The sequence below is a fragment of the Salminus brasiliensis genome, chromosome 11 (genome assembly GCF_030463535.1).
Source record: "Salminus brasiliensis chromosome 11, fSalBra1.hap2, whole genome shotgun sequence".
Classification (NCBI taxonomy): Eukaryota; Metazoa; Chordata; class Actinopteri; order Characiformes; family Bryconidae; genus Salminus; species Salminus brasiliensis.
In genome coordinates, this window is record NC_132888.1 from 9951031 (window position 1) to 9973564 (window position 22534).

The 22534-nt window shown below is 41.3% G+C and overlaps 1 protein-coding gene across 4 annotated transcripts in view; it reads right to left on the reverse strand.

The window, feature by feature from the left end:
• The window catches only part of kmt2bb (lysine (K)-specific methyltransferase 2Bb), a 44876-nt gene that overhangs the window by 6797 nt on the left and 15545 nt on the right, over positions 1-22534 (reverse strand). For 2 of the 4 annotated variants that reach the window (XM_072691613.1, XM_072691611.1), the window contains exons 8-30: positions 21326-21390; positions 20922-21188; positions 20495-20601; positions 20295-20405; positions 19260-19373; positions 18011-18157; positions 17717-17809; positions 17335-17452; positions 13179-13292; positions 11035-11246; positions 10172-10288; positions 9903-10013; positions 8338-8414; positions 7422-7645; positions 7114-7217; positions 6776-6913; positions 6410-6568; positions 6198-6315; positions 6007-6085; positions 5751-5911; positions 5488-5643; positions 1467-4620; positions 73-168 (exon numbers count right to left, since the gene is read on the reverse strand). In XM_072691613.1, coding sequence (XP_072547714.1) covers positions 73-168; positions 1467-4620; positions 5488-5643; positions 5751-5911; positions 6007-6085; positions 6198-6315; positions 6410-6568; positions 6776-6913; positions 7114-7217; positions 7422-7645; positions 8338-8414; positions 9903-10013; positions 10172-10288; positions 11035-11246; positions 13179-13292; positions 17335-17452; positions 17717-17809; positions 18011-18157; positions 19260-19373; positions 20295-20405; positions 20495-20601; positions 20922-21188; positions 21326-21390 — 6042 coding nt within the window. Of the gene's footprint in view, positions 1-72; positions 172-1466; positions 4621-5487; positions 5644-5750; positions 5912-6006; positions 6086-6197; positions 6316-6409; positions 6569-6775; positions 6914-7113; positions 7218-7421; positions 7646-8337; positions 8415-9902; positions 10014-10171; positions 10289-11034; positions 11247-13178; positions 13293-17334; positions 17453-17716; positions 17810-18010; positions 18158-19259; positions 19374-20294; positions 20406-20494; positions 20602-20921; positions 21189-21325; positions 21391-22534 lie in introns of all 4 variants that reach the window. The other 2 variants (XM_072691612.1, XM_072691610.1) reach the window with 1 other exon arrangement.

Genomic DNA, 22534 nt, shown 5'->3' on the forward strand with positions numbered 1-22534 from the left:
ATGGAATATTATCCACAATAGTCTGCACTTTAATAATTAATTTAAAAACCAAACAAAAAACAGATGTCATACTTTGCACTCTCAGAATCACTACTCCGCTCTTCACTCATCTTGTCCAGGTCAAGGATGCCTTTCACAGTTGGTGTCTTGATGCGAACTCCTCCACATCTGCTAAAGAAGGAATGTAAAAAAAATAGATCAACCAATAATACAGTGAACACATCACACCAAGACCTAACGTCATAGAACAGATGTGTAACCCAAAAAAGCGACATACAGCCCCCACTTGAGTAGCACATGCTTAGAAACAGAGCAACACAGTGCTACGAACTAAACCAGCAATCCATGTACATGCAATACATTCCTATGCTAAATAAACAGCTGTCCCCAGTGTAAACCGCCAGCTGTCAGAAACATTATCTGCGCTTCAGTTTGACTGAATTATTTAAAGGTGAATCAAATTGAGTGCAACAAAACAAATCAGCAGACTGATTCACTAAACCAGGGACTGTTTACACATGGCATTGACATGCATTTTGTACCCGGATAGGATCCGGATAAACTTTGAACAGTCATTAAAACGCATCCCTAGCACGACCCGAACTGTCTTCTTTGGTACACGTTTTTTTGAGGAGGGGGCAGATTAAACCTGCTAATTAACAGGCCTTGAATTTCCCATCCGTGGTTTAGAGGAAGCACTGTTCCTCTGTGGAAAATCATGGTTCTTGCATTCCTGTAATGTCTATGTCTATCAGAAAATACCACAGATTATTTTAACCGCAAGGGAACTAACTCTGTAATACCGCCATCATCTACCAGTAAGCATGAGCCTGAGCACGTACACCCTAACAGAGAGCTGGAGGAAGATCCACAGTAGATACTATAGTATTTACGCTTGCCTGACTGAATCCCAGAAACACATTTCGGTTCACATTTGTATTAAACAGGCACAAGATCAGTCTCTGAGCACCTCTGAACTGGATTTGCATGACCTGATCGCAATCCGAACACAATGCATCTATAGGGTGTTTACACTTGGCTTTTCGAGTGGAATCCAAAGGTAACCTAACTGTTACCATATGTAACGAGGCCCTTTGTGACATTGCGTGGATCAGGGAAAACAGTAAAGAGTACAATAGAGACAGTAAGAATAACATTAACTAACCCTCAACCTGGCCCTGGCACTGTGTATTGGCTGTGTAACGCAACTCAAAACGAACCATGAATATTACTTAGATACATTGATAGTTATTTCACACCCCTAGTCCTTTCAAACCCTAACCTTACCCTGGTCATAAATGTAGCCCTGGTCCTAATTCTACTCCTAACACTGTTGATAATCAGCTGGACCAGTTAGTTTGATAAGAAGTTGAACATCTGTAGATGTTAAAGGGCTAAAATGTACAATCCAACAAAGTGAGAAGAATATTTTCCTTCCTAAAAGTCGATTATCAACTTGCACTTACCTAGCGGCAGCTGAGCTTGACTTGCGCTGTTCTTCTGGGCCACTGGACAGTTCAGGCTCTACAAAGTCAGACTTTGATTTCTTTGTGGCGATGCGGTCAGAGAGAGAAGACACTCTCTTCATTCGGACTTGCTTTGGCCGAGAAGGCGCTGGGTATGGGGTGGCTGGAGGAGTGGATGTGGGCCCAGATTCGACGAGGAGACCTGGGGGTAGGACTACTGAGCTCACTGTGTTAGCCCTGCCTCCTGTACCGGGATTGCGGGGAGAGGATGGACTTAGGATTCTGGCGCCACTCCGATTGGGATCATAATAGCCGGCCATAGCTTGGTTAATAATGGCTTGAGCGCTGTCTGCATGATTGTCTGGCGTCTTGCTGGATGAACCAGGTAATGTAGTAGTCTTGGTTTTCCGAGGTGTCGGGGGTTCCTTTTTCTTCTGCGGCTTCTTCTTTTCTGGGACACTGCCACTAGCAGACGCGTTTTGCTTCGACATCTTTACTTCCTGTGGTGCTGCTGTTCCATTGGAAGTGAGGAGCTGAGTGATGGTATCAGTGTTCTGAATCACAGGTGTCACCATTCTCGGGACTTGGGCTGGGACAGCTGGGACAGCTGCTCCGGTGACTGCAGACAGGTTGCCTGCTGCTGCCAGGGTTGCAGAGAGGGCATTGCTCTGCAAAAGGCTGGCAATTTGTGTGACGCAATTGTAGGAGGGCGAGTTAGGGCTTGGGAGCTGGAAGGTGTTGCTTTCAGGGTTCTTCACGAAAATTTGGCCGAGGCGATTAACTAGTAAAACATGAGGGGTAGGATCCACATTCGGTCCACCGACCTCCTTCACAGTGAGTATTGCATGACCTGGTAATGCTTGGGTCACATGTTGTTGAGGCTCCAGTGTTTGTCTTGGAGTTGAGAAGTTTATGGAAATTGTACGTCCTGAGGCAGCTTCCCTTTGCATAGGCATTGGGCTATAGCCGTTAACAACAACAGGGGCAGAGGCTGGTTGTATAATGGAGGGCAAAGGCTGGCACTGGGCAGCTGGCTGGGAGATTGCAGTGGGGACTATGCTGACTGTAGCAGAGCCCACAGGCTGAGTGTAAGTGGGGTAGACAGGAGCAGACACTGCTCCTAAAACTGGCCCAAGAGTTGCAAGAGGCACACCAGTGCCTGATGGTGCAGCGTGCACGGACTCAGGCTGAGGAGGCAAATCTGCAGACACATAAGGCATTGCTCCACTAGGTACTGACGGAGCGTGGCGACTTGTATCTGAAGGTGACAATAGTTTGGTTCGAAAACTTTCCACTGGTGGAAGCACAGTCTTCCCCTCAAGAGTTTGGACAGGGTACAGAGCAACATTTGCAGGATTTGTGATGGACACAAAGGAAGGCTGGACAGAAGAACTGGATTGCAAACACTGAACTGAGGATGCAGAACTGGAGGTTTCTGTACCTAAAGAACTTGGCTGCGCTGCATTCAGCACTTGATTTTTGCTACCGTTCACCTGATCTGCAGTAGAAGGTTCTGGCGTGCTCTCGGACCTGCTATCGGAATAGATTGTGGAGCCATCTGTGGCAGAAACAAAGTGCCCACTCTTATGATCCAGGTAGATTTCCTTTGAATCTGCAGATCCCTGTGCATCAACTTGAGAGTCATCTTGAACTGGGACCAGCTCGGTAAAGCTGGCATTGGGCGAGGGAGGGTCACATCTTTCCAGAACTATGGGTACTCTTGAGTTCGAAACTAAACTGGGAGTTTGGAAGCCATCTGTGTAAGCAGAATATGGTGAATCGGTCTCATTTGGCACAACAAAATTTGACAAAGTCTCCTGAGAAGATGACAAGGGAGTGGACGGAAGTGCCTGACCAAAAAAAACAGTATTCTGGCACGTGCCCTGGAACTCTAATTTTGTATAACTTGAGGAGAATTTGGATAGATTTACTTCTGCAGCTCCCTTTGCTTCATGTCGTACATCATTGGCGTGGGTTTGACTAGAGGAGTTTTGAGGAGCTGTACAAGCAGAGGACAGTGACCCAAATGGTTTGGCTGGAGGCTGCTGACTGCTAATGGATGACGAATCAAAGATGGGACTTGGAAGGTCCACACATAATCCATTACTGGTCCACTGTTTATGATGCTGAACATCAAGAGATTGGGGTGGTTTCTGGACCTGATTTGAGTTCTTCAGATCTTGCGTATTACTGCTGGTGACACTTGCATCACTCTCTGTCCCGTCATCTACACCATCCAGTTGTGAAATGGACCTTAAAGAGGAAGAAGTAGGTGCCTGGGAAGTGTCTTTCTGGGTCTTGCGGGTAACTGTAGTGCGGGTAAAGTTGAAATAGTTGCCCATATCTTCATCAGAGGAACTATTTTCCCAGTCCTCTGTACGAGTGTCCGTGGCACAAGGTAATCTTCGAGTAGACACCTTTGCAGTGACATCATCTGCCTCTCTGTCCCAAAACTCCTCTTGGTTCTCTTCACCTTCAACAACAATCTGTTCACTACAGTGCATAGCCAGTCCCTCATTCACTACAGTTTCCTCAATCTCAAGCTCATTTTTAAGGTCTGACACAACAGGCAAGTCAGGGTCCAAGTGGAAAGCGGTGTATGGGAACTCTTTGTCTGTGTCTCTCTGAGGATCCGCAGCGTCTCCTAGCGGCGAGGTTCCATTTTCTGCAGGCAGTTCCTGCGGCGATGCCATGAAATTATGTGGCAGCTCTGTAGACTGATTAAGCTCAAAAGGCAGCCTTGGTTTTGTAGAAAGTTGGGTGGGGGAAGAGAGAGATCGGTTAGAGGAAGGGGTGCTGCCAATGCCACCTTGCCATGCGGGCTGTGAAAACAGTCCTGAGGTAGAATGGGGTGCTGATAATCCAGAACCCCTGGCAGAGGAAGCACTTCGACCCACAGGGCGGGCTGATGAAGAGGTCAACAGGTTTTCAGTAGCACCAAGAGGGAAAACTGGGGAGGTAGGCTGGGTGGTTTTAGAGTGGTGGGAACCCCCAGCTCGAAGGCTAACTGAGCCAGTAGGAGATCCCAAGGTAGGGCAGGTTACGTGTCCACGCATCCCAGGATTTTGTGTGTGTGGACTGTGCCGTCGTGGTCTGCAAGTGTCATCTAAATCGCTAATAGTCAAGATATGATGGGACTTGGATGGGGCTGCTCCTAAAAACGCAAAGATGGAAAAAACAAACAAACTCATTAAACATTAGATGACTCATTCTAGCAGATAACTTGAAAATGTGAGGCCAATATACATGTGATATCAGAATAAAGACTGCTAGCTATATCTAAGGGGATTGCAATCATGTTTTTGTGAAGTTTTAGCACTTTAAACTTGGAGGTGGATTGAATTTCATAATGTCAGTGTTATTCTGGGTAAACTGTATATTACTTTCTTTTATACACACAGTTATTTATACCCACATTATTTAAGCAGGCACATCTGGACACACTCTAAAAACATTAAATCCAAATGCTTTTATCATAATCTTCAAAACCATTTAATCCAAATATTAAAGTAACCCTTTTTTTTACCCACATGGGTAACCACTGAAGTTAGGATGATTATGTTGGGGGTTTTAAGTAGATTGAAGTTGTAGGACTATAGCAACGTCCAAGTTTAAGGGTGGAAATACTTCTTAAACCTTTCAACTACAGGATGTTAATGTATATTAATACCTACACATGTACTCATTCAGCAACAGACCAATAAATACCCTTATTAGGCTAAATACCCTTATTACCAAATCATCTCCTTTCAGTTCAATGTACAACTAGAAACCCCACAGCCACAACATCCTCTTTCTTTGAAAACAAAAATATGGTCAACCTAGTATTTGTATCAAACGTTCATCAAAAGATGATGATCACATATGATTACATTTCAGATGTGTTCAAATGTTTGAGTGGTTCTGAAGCTGAATGAATTAAACACATTTTTGTGTCACATTAAATAAGTACTAGAGTGCAGATCCCAAACAATAGGCAATGATGGTCAGTCTAAAACTGAACACAAGCTGCCCAAGTTACCTGGAGATGGCAATGGCCTATACAGTCCCCCAGCTGGTCTTCTACTCTGAGAGTAGGCAGAGATTTTGGGTCTTGCTGTGCCGAGGTCAGGCTTAGCAAAGGAGGATTCCGAACTGTGATTTGCTGGTGTCACATCCGCCACAGTCCGTTCAGATTCTAATTAAACGAAAGTAACAGTAAGACGAGAGCTCAAAACTAAACCAATATGCAATTACACAAAAAGACAAAAACTACTGCCGTTATACAGACCAATCAGCACTGACCTGACTGGGGACACGGGCTGTGTGCAATTGTTCGATTCTCTCCCTGGTTGGGCAACTCTTCCACCGGCTTCTCCTGAACAGCTGATCGTACTTCCATGACCCTACATGTGTACTTGCAGCGTCGACGTGGGTTTACTGTACTCCAGTACCAGCGAGAGCATCTAATGACGTGACAAAATAATTACTTTAGGCACAATAGATAAGAATTTTGATTATTTTAAGACAAATAATCAAAAGGTAATTAAAAGTTACGTACTCATAGCCCACAGGGATAAGCTTCCCTTGGCCAGCTGACAGTTCATTGAGCTTGCCAAGTTTGCTGACAAGAAGAGAACCTACCAAGCAAAGAAATAAAGTGAACATCCAACAGCAAAATCTTCAGAATTGGTCAGATTATCAATTTCTTTCTGGTTATTGTTGTTTTCTTATTAAAAACAAGACACTTACCAATCATCACGTTAATGGATTCTGGTTCTAATCCTGTCAAAAACTTCCTGCGAAGGCTGATTCCCTCAAAGTCCACATAGACCCTCCGTAGAACTTCGAACCCTTGTCCAGTAATAATCTGTTAGGTCAAAAAGGGAGAGCATTTTCACAATTGTTTACATGGTAAACACTCAGACATTAAAATACAAATGAGTTTGGCTCTATAACATTACTTGTCCACTGATGAGGTCACGATGCTTGTAACAGAAGACCCTCTTGTCATCCTGGAAGACACAGTTGCGGGAACGGGCGCACATGAAGTGGTAGTTGCTCTGGCATGCCGTAAGGCAGCAACCCACCGTTGCCCCAGTTTGGTTACAGCGTTCACAGCGCTGTAGAAGAAGATTCGATATTTGAGAGAAATGATCAAAACAGTCCACAACAGTATGCAATAGATACTGGTGTGTCTGTATGGGTGTCTCTGGGCATGGTAGTTTTGGTAGCATACTGGTAAGATTTGGTCAAATTTTCGACTTTATCAGTTTTGTTCCCCGTCTTTTTAATCAGTCTTAGATGTTACCTGGGTTTGAACAGCTTACCATGAGGCGACCTCTGGCAACAGCACTATGCACATTCATCAGGCAGCCATTGTCTTCCTCAAACACTTCTGCTGACCACATGGAACAGTTTACATGAGCCCACTCATTCTGACCAAGATAAAGAAGTCGCCCTGCATCCTGTGGAAGGAAATATTTATTTTTCAGTCATGATCCGAGCCAATGTAAGCAGGATAACATGTTCTCCTCTACAAACAATACAGAACAAAAACTTCAACTCCAAAACATCAACTTTACAGGACAAGGAAAGAGTCTCCCTTTCATAACCAATGACAAGAGTGTTTCCTGATAATGCTCATCATGGTGACAGCTGTGCTTACAGTGGATTTTGCATCGCCATATTTCTGGCACAAGGCACACTGTCTCTCATCGTCCTTTGACCAGCCAGTGTCCAGGTCTGATTTAGATGACCATCCCTTCTTCCCTGTGGCACAACACCAAAAATCATTCAATACAACAGTATGTTGACTCAGTAAACATTCAAATAAGTCGTTGTGCAGCTGTTTTTAAAGTACACTCTAACAATACTCTGACATCTTTATCTTTAACTCATTTCAAATACTTCCTAATATGTCTGAATGGTGTAGGACAATGTAAGAATTATCATACATATTTAATATGCAATTACCTTTCAACCCAAGTCTTAGGTTCCTCAGGTCCCTATAATGGCTGTTGAGAGACCTGTGGGACAAAGGGGTAGACTGATCTGCCCCAGCTTCCCCTTTGACTTCGACGTGCACTCCTGCTCCTTGCCGGGTGGTGTTCACAGCGTGGCTCTTCTCCTCACGCTCCCGCCACTGTGCATATACATGCTCATTTGTGGGGGGTAGAATAGCATGTAAGAGCATTCCACTAGAATGTAATGGAGGAGGAAAAAGAGTCAGGAGTGAGGAATAGATGCATGAAATGAGATACATGTTTAAAATTTAAAGCCTCAATCAGATGGACCCATGACAATTTGGTAGTGGAATCAACCCGCGCTATACATTACTGCGGTCATGCAAAAACCTCGTATTTTCTTTTGGCCGTTTTCACGTATTAACATAATCTGAATCTGGATGTTGTTTTTCTCCCCCCATTGTGTCAAAACTTCTTGATGAACGTAACAAAAGAAATGCTCCAAAATGGACCTTGGACCTAGATATTTTAGAAGTTAAGAAGGTATTTCTCCTTCTCCTGTAAAGCTGCTGTTACAAAGAGACAAGGTTTTGATTGAACAGCAACACATGCTGAGTTAATCTGAACAGACTCTAGCGAAGTTTATTTTTCCACCCACCTTGTCCTGGAAATCTACAGTCAACTAAGTTTAGTGCCAAACCCATTTCCGCCATTTGTGACCTTCAACTGAGTGGACCGAGTGTGGTGGATTCGGGTTTGGTACTAAAAATAACCAAGTCCTTGGACGTGCAAGCTGCAGTAAAGTAGATCTCTAGGAGGCAAACCTGTCAGTTAATGTTTCCAGACTAAACAGAGCTCTAGGCATATCTTCCCATCAACTTGAGGAAAAAAGGTTGGGCTTAAAATGCTTTATTAAGGAGACTTACGGAGGCAGATGTTTGGAGCGTGGATCCCACACCTTAGGGTCTTGACTGTTGAACCAGCTAAACACCTCCTCCATCAGCTGAACAGAAAGGTTGAAAGGATAAAAGGAAGTGTGTCAGAAATCTACAATTGCTTTCCTGTGTTTTTTTTCTTTCACCATATTTTCCACATACTAAATGGTTTCAGGTCATCATACTAAACAAGACAAGAAGAACAAGCTTTAAAAGAACCCAAGCTTTTAAATTATGATTATTTGACTGTTAACATTCACCCAAAAAAATTAAGACGTTTGCAAAACCTACAGTGTCTATAAAAGTATTCACCCCTTTTGACATTTTCCCTTTTTATTGCTTTAATAAATGAACGCAGGGTCAATTTTATTTTGACAAGAATTTACCAAATAACTCTAATTAACTCTACAGTGTAATGACAATTAAATTAAAATATCTAATGCAAAACAAGTGATTGCAAAAATATTCACCCCCTATAAAGTGACTGACCTCATTCAACAGAGCTCCAGGCAACAGGTGCTTGCATTCAGACACTTAGTGTACTGGAGATCACCTGAGTGCAATAAATGTGTCTACTGACTGTAGTGTAAAGACACCTGTCTGGAAGGCCCAGACACTGGTTAATCAGTATTCCTGGTTACAAATACACCAGGAAGACAAAAAAAAAAAACACTCCATGCAACTCTGGGAAGAGAGGGCGTGTGAAACCCTGGAGATCAGTCATTCACTTTGCTGTGGGGGAATTCTGATTCACTCTTTATGGCAGCAAGCAGAGGCGGAATTGCCAATTAAACGCCCATAGCATTTCGTCATGGTTTCATTACTCCACTCTTTTTTGTTCGGACTGTTGACACTCTTCTGCAGAGATCAGAATTTACAGCCTACAGCAGCAAAGCGCCCCTACACATCACCCTGTCACTAACATGTTTGACGGATGGCCAGATGAAAGTATGATGTTCTTATTATGGATTGCAATGTTTACAGCAGAAGTAACAGACTGTGTCTCAAAAAGTTCCATTAGTTAGTCAACAGAGCATTACATCTAAAGGACCGGAGGTTATTAAGACCTCTGATGTTTTCCTAACCCAGTTTCTTTTGCTTTCGGGCTATTTCACAATGCTGGAATAGTTCTATTAATGAAACGAGATCAACCGCATGACGGCAAATACTTCCCCCAGTAGTCGGTAGGTCTTTAATGAATAAAATGACGTAAAATGTGCAGTGTGTGCTTACTCAGGTCGCTTTGTCTTGTACTACATTTAGTTAAAGAGATCTGAAACAATTATGTGTGAGAAAGGGAAGAAATCAGAAGGGGCAAACAGCTTCGATATAATGCAATATGTTCTACCTTCAGACAGAACTTAGACAGACAGAATATAAAAGTGTAATAGGAAAACTCCCAGACTACCAACTAAACTTACTGTCAACAATGCCACTCCCTTAACCAAGGCCAAACCGAAAACGAACGGGAAAACACAAACATTGAAATCCTAGAATGGAAGCTGGAACTAGTCCAGTTAAGAAGACTGGAGTAATATTAAAGGACATAATCTGACCTTTAAATAATAGGAACGAGCAAGAGCAGTGGGCTTTTGGTCCTCTGGTAACACATCCTCCTCTTCCAGCTTTTTGCGAATGACTCCTACCACATCTTCATGGAAAGATTTCTGCATAGCAAATATAGACAAAGACGATAGTTCCACAAAGTCATATATAAAAAATAAATAAAATAAATGTAAGTATTTCTAAGGGACGTACAACATAAAACAACATTCACAGAAAAAGTGTTGATGTTTTATGATGTTTTTTTTTATTAAACACACACCAGTGTTGTGTAAAGGCCTTTATCAAACTTTTTGCCCACAGCACGGAAATCACAAATAGGCAGCTCATCATCTTCATCGTCTCCATCATCAAGGTCATCCAAAGTAGAACACTTTATCTAAAATACACAAAGGAAAAGTGATCGGGTGAATAAATGACACGTTCAACATATAAAACATTAGAGAGAAGCTTGTTTATATTCTTTTATCCATTTATTTATTATTATTATAATGAAATATATATATATATTAATATTAAAAAGCAACAACAGACACAGACACAGGCCGACATACACTATAGACAAAAGTATTGGGACACACCCTTTAATTACTAAGCTCAAGAGTTTCATTCAGTCTCATTGCCACAAGTGTATAAAATCAAGCACCTAGTCATGCAGTATGTCCATACACAAACATTAGTGAAAGAGTGGGTGGTTGACTGAGCTCACTGAACTCCAGCGCGGTTCTGTATGTAATAGATTGCCACCATTGCAACAATGTCTTCCATGTGTTGGTGTCCCAATACTTTTGTCCGCTCAGTGTATAAATATTTTATTGTCATTTGATTATTAATATTTAAACATTTTAAACCCACTGATACAATAATAACATTCTGCTTTATGAATCACCCCCTGGTCTGTGTTCTCACTGCCCTACATCTCAAGTGTGAGCTGGTTTTCACTGTCACAGATGGCTCAAATGTGGAGGTGAAATTCCATTGTACTGCTGTGAAATGACACCAAAAGCCACCAAACTACTCCACAAGATAACGCATAGGCAATGCAATCATATGTAAAGCTCAGCGTTCTAATTACCTGATTACCAGAGCAACACACCTCTGGACTTTTGAGAAATCTGAGCTTACCTCCTTGCAGGTAACAAGGTGCTGCGTTAGAGTGGAGCTGAGAAGGCAAGCAAGCACCTTCTCCACACCAGCCCTGAGCTCCAGCATAAGCAGCTCCCTCCAGCCTCCTGCAGACTCATTCTCCTGCACTACACCAGGTTCTGCTTGAATGCAGGGTTGACACGAGTACACCACACTCTCAGGCAAGCTGGACAGGATCTCATAAAGGTCATCTGTAGAGAGGCAATGGTGAGGTAATGGTTAAGCATGAAAATAATCTAAGCGGATAGATAAAGACTTTCCTCCCTAGTATTTTTCATCTAAAAATCACAGTAAAAAGGTTATTTAAAAAAAACAAAACAAAAAACCTCAGCATGAAAAATATTGCTTGCGAAATATGTGACGTGATACAGGAATAAATTCATCATTAATACGCACAGGCCAAATGTGGGTGGTGGAAAATTGAACAGGAACTATGGTCGATGAGTGCGAAACATTAATGTCTAGTTTCAATTTCTAAAGCTGGCAAAAGGTGAAAGACCTAAACATGACACTACTACCAAATGCTGATGTATATATGAGAGAGAGAGAGAGAGAGAGGCTTGTGAAATGTGGCCCTACCGCAGTCAAAGGAGGTCTCACACAAACGATGTGTGAAACCTGTTTCTAAAACAGCAGACACATACGCACATTTATTTCTTGCTTCAAAACCTTGGTTTCATTTGTCTACTGCGGGTTTGACTGCTGCTAATCATTTGTTGTTGTTGTGGTGTGTGCGCATGTGCGTGAGAATGTAAGAATTTGCAGTCTCAAACAGCAGGTTGCAATTTGGCCAGTAATTTGAAGTATTGTGGCTCCCTAATTAAGCATTCCATCATATACTCAGTTCCACAGAACACTGGACAGACATGTCTGACTCTCCGCCATCTGATTAAATGAACAATACTGGGCAACATTCCACATCTTGTCGCTATCACAAGTTTTTAAGTTTACACAAGACAAAAAAAACCTTCCTAACTTTCAATGGAAGTCAATGTAAGACGTTTTTATATTTCAAGTCAAAGAACAACTGGCAGTTTCATACTACTTCAAAAAGTGAAACATTTCGCATGGCTGCGCATGGCTGTCTTTGCGCATTTCTGCCATATACAACATTAGGTGTGTATATGAAGAGGGCACATAAAAAGGCTCTTAGAGGCTACTTCTTGACAGTATATCTTAAGATGAGAGATCGCTGACTGCTAGACATACCTCTACCACGTACATTTTGCCCAGTTGACAGACTGGGGGCACATAATTGGACTGAGAGAAGCAGGATGGTCGTTTCAATGAATTTTCATCTTTGAATGGCCATCTATGCCGCTCTGACCAAGTTCACCATCACCTTTGTTTGCAGTGATGTTGTGAAGGAGAAACTCCAACTGCTACAGACTGGAACTGCATATTCAAAACAGGTCTATATTCAAGGAGGTCAATGCTCGTTCACGCATTCCTGGGAATGTCTCCACCAGATTGCGACATTTCCTTGGCCTGCTGGGCCGCCAGATTTCTTGGCATCATTAGCATTAATGGAAACAGCTGGGACGCCAGCTTCAGTAGCCTATGAGTGTGCTGGATCTAGAGGTGCAGCTGGAAACAACTGCAGGCAAAGGTTCTGCAGGAAGACAACACCTAATCTTGTGTCCAGTATAGCGCGCTTTTATTTAGCGATGTAAACACAGCGTCGCTACTGTTGAGCTCAGAGGGTAGATTACACTATGCTGACATATGGATTTAATAAATCCTCATGAATAACTCATACTCCTAGTCTGTCTGTCTGTATCTCTCTCTCTCTCATTAGTATCCAGCATGTTCTCTATTAAAGCTATTGTGTCTGAGTTTTGTTCTGTTTGAGGCTAGAGTTCTTAAAACTACACTGGGATATTATTCAAAAAGTGAAAGATTTTTGCATGGCCATTTGTGTCATACACAACATTGTGTCTGTATATGAGGGTACTCTCTCTCTCTCACTCACACTTAACTAGAATTCTATTAAAATGTGCAGAAATGTGTTTGTACAGGATGTAAACTTATTCACACTTAGAACAACAATGCACGTCACCTGACCTGGGGTACCCAAACTTTTGCATACAACTGTATATGACTCTTTGCAGCGGCATACTCACCGGTCAGTCCCTCACACTTGGCATGGACCCAGTGGTTACATGTGGAACACTGCATCATTTGACTCTCGTAGTCGTTGTCCTCATAGCACTTGAAGCACATTGTACAGTAATTGCCTAGCAAAGCAAACACCAGGAATTCAAACACATTATTCAAATGCATGGATTCACACACTTTTCACTTCTGAACACGTTAAGAACTGGCAACCATATTTGTTTTCAACTTGCAGCTGAACTGATCTGTGAGAAGGGGGCAGGAGGCACTTGCAGCCTGTGCAGCATGTGCTTTTGATTATTTGATCTGGACACAGCTGTGTTTTACCAGTGTGTTATGTAGTACTGTATCTATTTTCACCTGACTAAGTAATGAGAGCTTGGTGCATTAAAAAAAAATATGTTGTGTTTACCGGCATAAACAAAAACAGAGCCACACAGCTGGCAAAACTGTGCTGTTCTCACAGTGGACATACACAGCATTAAAACCAACATCTCTTATAAGTGGATCAATACAGTGGTATGAAAACATTTGGGCACCCCTGATCATTTTCTTTTATAAATCATTGGCTGTTCGGATCAACAATTTCAGTTTAATATATCATATAGCAGACGAACAGTGATATTTCAAAAGTGAAATTAAGTTTATAGGATTTACAGAAAGTGTGCATTAATTATTTCAACGAAATTAGGCAGGTGCATAAATTTGGGCATCCTTGTCATTTTATTGATTTGAATACCTTTAGCACTAATTATTGGAAGACAAAATTTGTTTTGTAAGCTCATTGACCCTTGACCTACATACACAGGTGAATCCAATTATGAGAAGGAGGATAAGGCAGCCAATTGCAAGTTTTTCTCCTCTTTGCATCTTCTCTGAAGAGTGGCAACACGGGAGCCTCAAAACAACTCACAAATGACCTGGAAACAAAGACTGTTCAACATCATGGTTCAGGGGAAGGATACAAAAAGCTATCTCAGGTACTGGGAGTCTTGTTAAAGTTGAGGGTTGCATGGATTCCAGTCAATATCAACAGATTCTTGAGAACAGTGTTCAAGAATCAGTGACAAAGTCGCGCTGGGGCTGGATACCTCAACAAGACAACGTCCCTAAACACTGCTCAAAATCTACTAAGGCATTTATGCAGAGGAACAAGTACAACGTTCTGGAATGGCCATCTCAGTCCCCAGACCTGAAAATTATTGACAATCTGTGGTGTGATTTAAAGCAGGCTGTCCATGCTCAGAAACCATCAAACCTGACTGAACTGGAGATGTTTTGTAAAGGAGAATGGTCCAAAATACCTTCAACCAGAATCCAGACTCCCACTGGAAGCTATAGGAAGTGTTTAAAGGCTGTTATTTCTGCAAAAGGAGGATCTACTAAATATTGATGGAATTTTTCTGTTGGGGTGCCCAAATTTATGCACCTGCCTAATTTTGTTGAAATAATTATTGCACACTTTCTGTAAATCATATAAACTTCATTTCACTTCTCAAATATCACTGTGTTCGTGTGCTATATGATATATTTAACTGAAATTGTTGATCCGAACAACCAATGATAAAGATAAAGTAAAATTATCAAAATGATCAGGGGTGCCCAAACCTTTTCATATGTATAGTACAACTTGCTGAAAATACAGACTAGATTTCCAGCACAGACATCTGCTAACAGAACGTGCGTGTGTGTGAGTGTGTGTTTATATATTGCAGTTAGTGAGTCAGGATGAGTACGAACTGACTAAGCTTGAAAAACCTATACCCAGAAAACACATTCCCAGTAAGTGGTTACTTACAAATGAAGTTTGTTAGAAATGATGACTCAGGACTTCAGACTCACAAACCTTTACGTGCTCTGCTCAATTCAAAGACTCTGGATTTTAGAGTCCATTTTGTGTTGAGAAACCATGTGTTGTTTTATCTTTAAGATTAAAGATAAATTATTAAACAATACAGGCTCATAATGACAGGAAATCATCATCTGCTGCAACAATGTGCTCCCTTTCTTGTGTCCAGGGGTTATCACAGAAGAACAGTACAGTCTGACCAGCCTTCAGGAATAACATCTGGTCATAAATATGAAAACATGACATGGCTGAACAGAAAAAACATGCATCTCGGCCTGATACGAAGCATTGCTGCTGCAGCCCATGAGGCTGAAGAAAAACAACAACAAAAAAAAATAATGTTGAAAGCTTAAAGCAATGGAAATCTGTCACAATCTGGCCACAATAAGCTCCCTTATTTCTTTTCCAATACGTGGTTCGGTATTCTCTGTCTTAATGGTATCAGGTAAGAATTCCACCAGTCAATGGATTCTGAAGTCACATTTTAGCTTGAACTTGCTTGAATTTCCAAGTCCCGAACAGAGAACAGGGATCGTTTGCAAAGATTTGGACCTAAGCATTCCTGCAGGTAGGAGTGTCAGTGCTGTGTTCTGCACGGTCAAAAGCACCCAGTCAGTGGAAGAGGGGGCTAAACCAGACAGAAATTTATCAGCGACCAGTGTGTTATTCTTACCTGATCGGACTGATGCTCTAATGAAGGCAAAGGGACACAACCAAGTATTAGAGAATTAAAAAAATAATAACGTTAAAAAGTCTGTGTTTATTACAAACCAGAGAACAGCCCCACCAGTTTGTACAGAAGTACCTGTAGTTACTGAGTAATACACCTTGGAGTGTGAAAGGGTTAAAGTAGAAGTGAAGCACTCAGCAGTCTTCTGATGGTGAACTTTAATAAAAAACATTTCACTTTATCCCTCCTGACCTCACTGCATGAACATCTTTGGTCTTTCGTTTCCTCAAGCAGAGGTAAATTTAGAATTTTTGCTTGCACTGCAAAAGCACATATTAAAAAGATCTCTCAACTCTCTTTCAGAACCTCTGTTAGCCAAGCTTCTTTAAATAGTCTCCATTTTCAAGCTCAATCGGAGCACTCATTTCTCTAAATCTGGTATGTAAACAATAATGTAGATCTAATTTGTAATAAGATGTAAAACTCTTATTTACAAAATGACAGTTTTTAATTAAAGCTGAAGAAAATCGGTTCAAGTAAGAGGTACCGTAACGAATGCAATGTATGCATTCCTTAAAACTGCAACACTTTAGACTTTAGTGTCACAAACCAGTGGTCTGGTCTGTTTTTTTTTCTTCCTGTAAATAAATGTCTATTTTGTCAATCAACCCACACATTCGTAGTTCCCCCTAGGACTAGCAATGCTCCAGACACTAGGAGGGTACGGATGTAGGGTCCGCAGCTCTGCCTCGGCCAGCTCACACACGCATGTGCCGGCCAACGACAACACGGATGTTAAACCTCAGCCTTCGACAACACAGATGTCAAACCTCGGACTCTGGTCTGGTCTTAACGGCTGAGATGGTCAAAAAGAGATCTCATGTCTTCATAAGAAAAATGTTTTATGTCTGAGGCTGGGCTTCAAACCCACTTCCAAAAACCCAGTAACTCATAAATTCACTGCCAAAGAGACAACTACACATTTGGCAGTATTGTCAAGCTAAATCCAACCAGATTCTGAACTGAACAAAACATGTGCTTAAAGAAACTACGTGCAAAAACAGGAAAGAAAGAAGAACTAGTCTGAGCAGATGTACCACTGGACAGATTCCAAAACTCGCCCTGGGCTGTTACGCAAACTGGAATCATTCAACACATAACTGGTGTTTGATTCATCTTTCAATTGATTCAAACAAGACCACACACTCAATCGTCCATTTCATTCTTTTCTGCATATGCTTATGGAATGGAAAAGTCAAATTTCGGACCACAGAAACACTTCTTCCGAAAGATATTAAACAATAATATTTCCTGCTTTTTGTTGGAGTCTTTACAGTCCAAAAAGAATTGGATGGAGAACCATCATTGCAGGCAACACAGTTTACTGCTCCACAGCTAAAAGGCTTTAAACCTCTCTAGCCCACATCTGTCCTTAGGCACAGTGGCAATAGGTTCATGTTTATCTGCTCCAGAGAGTCCTATTCTTTTGGCAGTACTTCTCTAAAGGCACTAAACAACCTGTGTGTGCGCGCCCATTTGCACGTTTTTGTCAGCAATGGGTGCATTTTAAAGTAGCTGAATGCTATCATTCATTAAAAGGGGTGTCCATAAACACGTGCCTACAATTCGTGAGTTCTTGTCTTACCCTTGTCATATAGCCTTGTGCAATCAGGGCAGAGGCCTTTATCTTGGTCCCACTCTGTATCCCAGCTCTTTCCTGGGGTCACTCCGCAGCTTTTGCACCGGATGCAGGTCATGCATACCTTCGACAACACAGATGACAAACCTAGTTAATGCTTTGTACCTTTACCAACTGGCAAAATTAGGGACTTGTATATGGCGTTAGTAAGTGAGTAAAGCCAGGACCATGAGGCTCTTTAGATCTAAAAACACACCACCCTTCTATCTAGCCACTACTCATTTTAATTAAATGTACTTATTATGTATTTACTAAATTATTTATTAACAGTCACATTTCATTAATACTTTAATAAATACATAACTAGCCATGAGCCAGCAATACTCACCCAGGACCTCTTACGCTTGTTTGGTTTGGGGTAGTTGGGGCCTAGACAGGCAGGGTGATAACAATTTTGACATCGTTCACACTCCAGCAGAGGCTATAAAAAGTAAGAAACGAACAAATAAATAAGCAAAAAAAGAAAGTAAATATGAATAAATATAATACACAATAAACAATACAAAGTACAAAAATAAAAGTAGATCGCACATTAAAAGAGTTTACATTTAGAGTGATGGCAATGAAATTTTCTTGCATACAGTAACTTGGAATATTCAGTATTGAAGGAAATCAGTCCCACCTTTAAGGGTTTGTTCTTGCGACCACACACACGGCAAAATCTGCAACGGCGACAGCACCAATTTTCCTTATTCTCCTCCAGGGGACGCTCTGATGGCTCCAAGCAAAAGGGATGGAATGGCTCACAGCACACTTGGCAGTACAGCATCTGAAACAGACATTTTTTTGTCTTACACCATCGAAACTAAAACACAACATGTTTCAAAACAGCTAACCCTATGACCTCATTCAGACAAGTTTTTTATAGGTCATGGATTACACAATAAAACCCCTTGGAAGATCTTTTTTGTTCATCAGTATTATTACCACAACGTAAAGTTCCCAGTGCTTACTGTTCTAGGTTGATCTTTAATAAATTAGTACAACAACCTTGTCCTGTCCATTTTTAATAAATACAATGGCTGCTGCAACAAAAACCAATGTATACACATCATACAAAAGTATTGGGACACCTGCTCATTCACTGGATCTTCCAAAATCCAGGGTATTAGAAGAAGGAAAAAAGCTTACCCTGCATTTGTCAAAATGACTGTTTTTATTGTCCAGGAAAGACATTCTACCAGATCTTAGAGCATTGCTGTGAGGATTTGATTGCATTTAGCAACATAAGCATCAGTGAGGTCAGGATGTTGGATGCTCACCACCCCACCTCACCCCCAACTCCACACCTCATTCCAAAAGTATTGGAGGGAGCACCAACCATCATTCCAGAGAACACAGTTCCACTGCTCCACAGCTCAATTCTGGGGCTTTATTCCCCTCTAGCCCATGTCAGGCATTAGGGCAAAGTAACAATAGGTTTATGTTTATCTGCTCCAGAGAGTCCTATTCTATTGGCAGTACTTCTCTACAGGGATTAGACAAGCTGTATATGTGCACATTTGCATCAGTAATGAGAACAACTTAAAGTAGCAGAATGCATTCATGAGACGGCGTGTCCACAAACATTTGGACAGGTGAACGTGCTGAAAAGCATGGTAAAAAAGATTGCAGGAATGCTAAAAGTAATGCTAAAATGGAATAATTTGAACCATGCTGTGAGACACTCCCTGTACTGTACAAAGCTAAAAACCACACAGAGCTTCCACTGACTTCATAGTGAGTGATGTGTGAGTAATATAATAAGAACTGACACATATTAAACAGACAGCATTCATCACAATATTAAAAGCAGAAACATGACCTAATAAGGAGCCCTTAAGTCTGCAAAGAGAAGTACAAGTTAGTGTCAGGATGATCTCAGTTCGTACCTCATGCTGCCCCCTGCTAGCACACAGCAGACAAACGCTCTGTCGAATGAGAGGCACAGACGTGAGGATGCTCATGCCACCAGTTGACCACACACTCTGGACATTACAATCCTCCTGTAGAGAAAAGACAAATGAAACTAATCAGAATCAGAAAAAAACAGACAGTAAATGACAGGGAATATCTAAAACATACACTACCCTGACTACAAACGAAAATACAATATGATCATGTTAATTAAAAGGGAGTACACTCTTATGTATTCAAGTAAAGCATTTAGCTTCCCAATGGGGGTCAATCGATCTGTTGAGGATATGTCTCCCATTATCTGAATTTCTGGATTCTTTTTCCATACAATTTTAGAGTTTTATAATTTAAAAATACTAATAAAACTAAAAGTAGGCTGACAATTTTATACCTTAAATGAAACCTTTATTTTATATTGCAGATTTTACTGCATATTGCTGCGGTCATGCAAAAAAAAACATAGATCTCAATTTTTGCTGTTATTATAATATAAAGTGAATCTGGTGGTTGTTCTTCACATTGGATCAGAAATCTGTGAGGAAAGAACCAATGGAAATGCTTTAAAATAACTTGGAAAAAAATCATTTTACATTGACTTCCATTGAGAGTTTTCTCTTTCTCCGGTAAAGTTGACATTTTGAAGCTCTTTGTACAACAATGATGATATATTACCCAAGAGAAGCTACTACAGATATACCGGAAAATCTTTTTTATGCTTAAATGAAGCTAACTGTTCATACGTTTAATATAATGGTCACTAAATTACCCATCTATAACCATGAACAGGAAATCAGGCTTTTCTGTGCACTTTCTTTTTTAACCAGTAGTGTGACAATGTGTATTGTGAGTAGGTGCTGCCACCATGTGGTATAACCACAGCTACAAATTAAAATGCCTCTTTCATTTCCACACATTTAAAGCAAGTATAGCAATTAAATAATATAATGTGAAAATGTTTACTGACAGCAAAGAGTTCAGTAACCAGCAAGCAGTAATTTTCCCTGGCTTACCTTAAAGTCTACATGGATCTTGTATGTGGGCTCTGAAGGCTCATTCGCTCTCTGGGCAAAGCCATTAGCCAAGGCCGCCAGGACGCTGGGTGGGGTTTGCTCTTGAGGGCTCTGAGAAAAAAGGAAGGTTTAACAGGTTAATGGGTCACTCTGCTTTACCAGCGCCTGGTGTCTGAGAGACACACTGACGATTCTGTTACCTTCTCGGTTTTCCGTCTGATGGCTGGAACCCTGTTCAATCCTGACCTGCGATGCCGCGTTCCTTCATCAAGATCATCACCAACAAAGTCATCTAGTGATACGAAGTCTGCAATTTGGAAAGAAGGAATAAAAAAACGAAACCAATAAGGTTTCACTAACCAACGCCCCCAGCCAGCGCATGGATTTGTTCATTTCCATCACAAGCTCACCTAATTTAACATCATTAAGCACCGATTTACCAAACCACACACACACACACACACACACACACACACACACACACACACACACACACACACACACACACACACATACACACATACACACCTGTAAACACCAAGTGCTATGCCACCCAGCCTTTAAAACGGACACCTGACCTCAAAAAAGCATAAACAAGGTTTCCGACACCCCAGTAGTTGTATTCACCTGTGTTGCGTGGACCAGGCACCCTCCTGCGAGCCGGTGATGTGGACTGGGGCATTCCAATGCTGTCGAGGTCAGAGTCGTAGTCCAGCAGGTCACAGTAAGAGCGCGGTTTAACGTGTCGCCTGGGCTGCTTCCGTAAAGATGGGCTCTGGCTGTCACCTACAGACGTAGGTGTGGGCGAGGAGCGCCCTGCCCCCTCTGTCCCCTCACCCTCCTCGTTGCTGGAATGGCCAGCACTAATCGATGAGCGCCGCCTCTTCATGTGCCCTAAAATAATAATAATAATTAAAAAATTCAGAGGCTAGAAAAAAAAAAAACAGACCCTAAACATCCCACAAGTGCCCCAGAATGTCTGTGCAGTCAGAGAAATGGCTTACAGACTTCACAGCAAGGTAAGCACTTACCTTTGTAAAGTTTCCCACTTAGTCTCATGGCCTTCCTTTCTTCGATCTGATCACACCTTTTGAACCTAAGAAAAGAAAGGGAACGGTAATTTAACTTACTTTACTAGTGAAGGTGTTCCGAGTGATGTTCATGTCATAGTCATGTGCCAAGGAAAAAAAAACAACTTAACTTTCAATGGTAGTCAATACAAAAATATGCTACTCTACAGTCCATTCATCATAAAATTCTGACAACTGTCAGATTATTTTACATTTTACTTTATTTATATATTAGATTCATACATATTACAATATATCATGTTTTACTATTATTTATATATTACATTATGTCAAGAAATGAAAATGCCAAAACTGTACACACACTGTTTATGTATTGATAGTCTTTTCCAACCTAGCTGAAATGATCCTTGTAGGACTACTGATTGCAAACTCTCCTGTGAATCTGATTACAGGCGTGCAGCGTTCAATGCTGCATGAATTTTATATCTTGTAGTGTTTCTAACTATAAACCTCTAGCAAGCCACTTACAGTTAAATTCATAAATAAATAAATAGACTCAAACGCTACAGCTTTCAGAAGCTTTGTCAGTGTGTGACAGATGCTGTGTGCAGGCAGAGCAGCTTGCTGCGCAGGGCAGATGTAAAGACAGTAAAAAGTGCATTGCACGTGATGCGGTGTGTTGTAGAAGCCTTTGGATTAAAAATGAGCTTCTCTTCCTTTTCTTTAAGTGCAGTCCACTTGTAATGTGTTAATTTTAACAAAAAACAAGAGCATGTAATTTCTGTTACTGCAAAGGCACTATTTACTTTGCCCCACTTTTGGCTCATTTATTTGATCATTTTGATGAAATGTCCACATTCTTGCTCCAGCTGGAAAAGGCTGAACACCAGAACACCACTGCACACCAACAGCCCCGTGAGTGGCAGGATTTTCACAACGAACAAAATACTGTGGGTACATCATATGGCGTATGAATTATTTAAAGTACACACTTACCAAGCACTTTATTAGGAACACCTGTACATTTACTCATTCGTGCTCAATTACCTCATTAGCCAATCGTTTGGCAGCAGTGTAACCCATAAAATCATGCGGATACAGATCAGCAGTTTCAGGTAATATTTACATCAATCATCAGAATTAGGGAAGAAAAAAAAAAATATATATATATATAAGCTCAGCAAAGAGTGCTCAGACTATTCGAGCTGA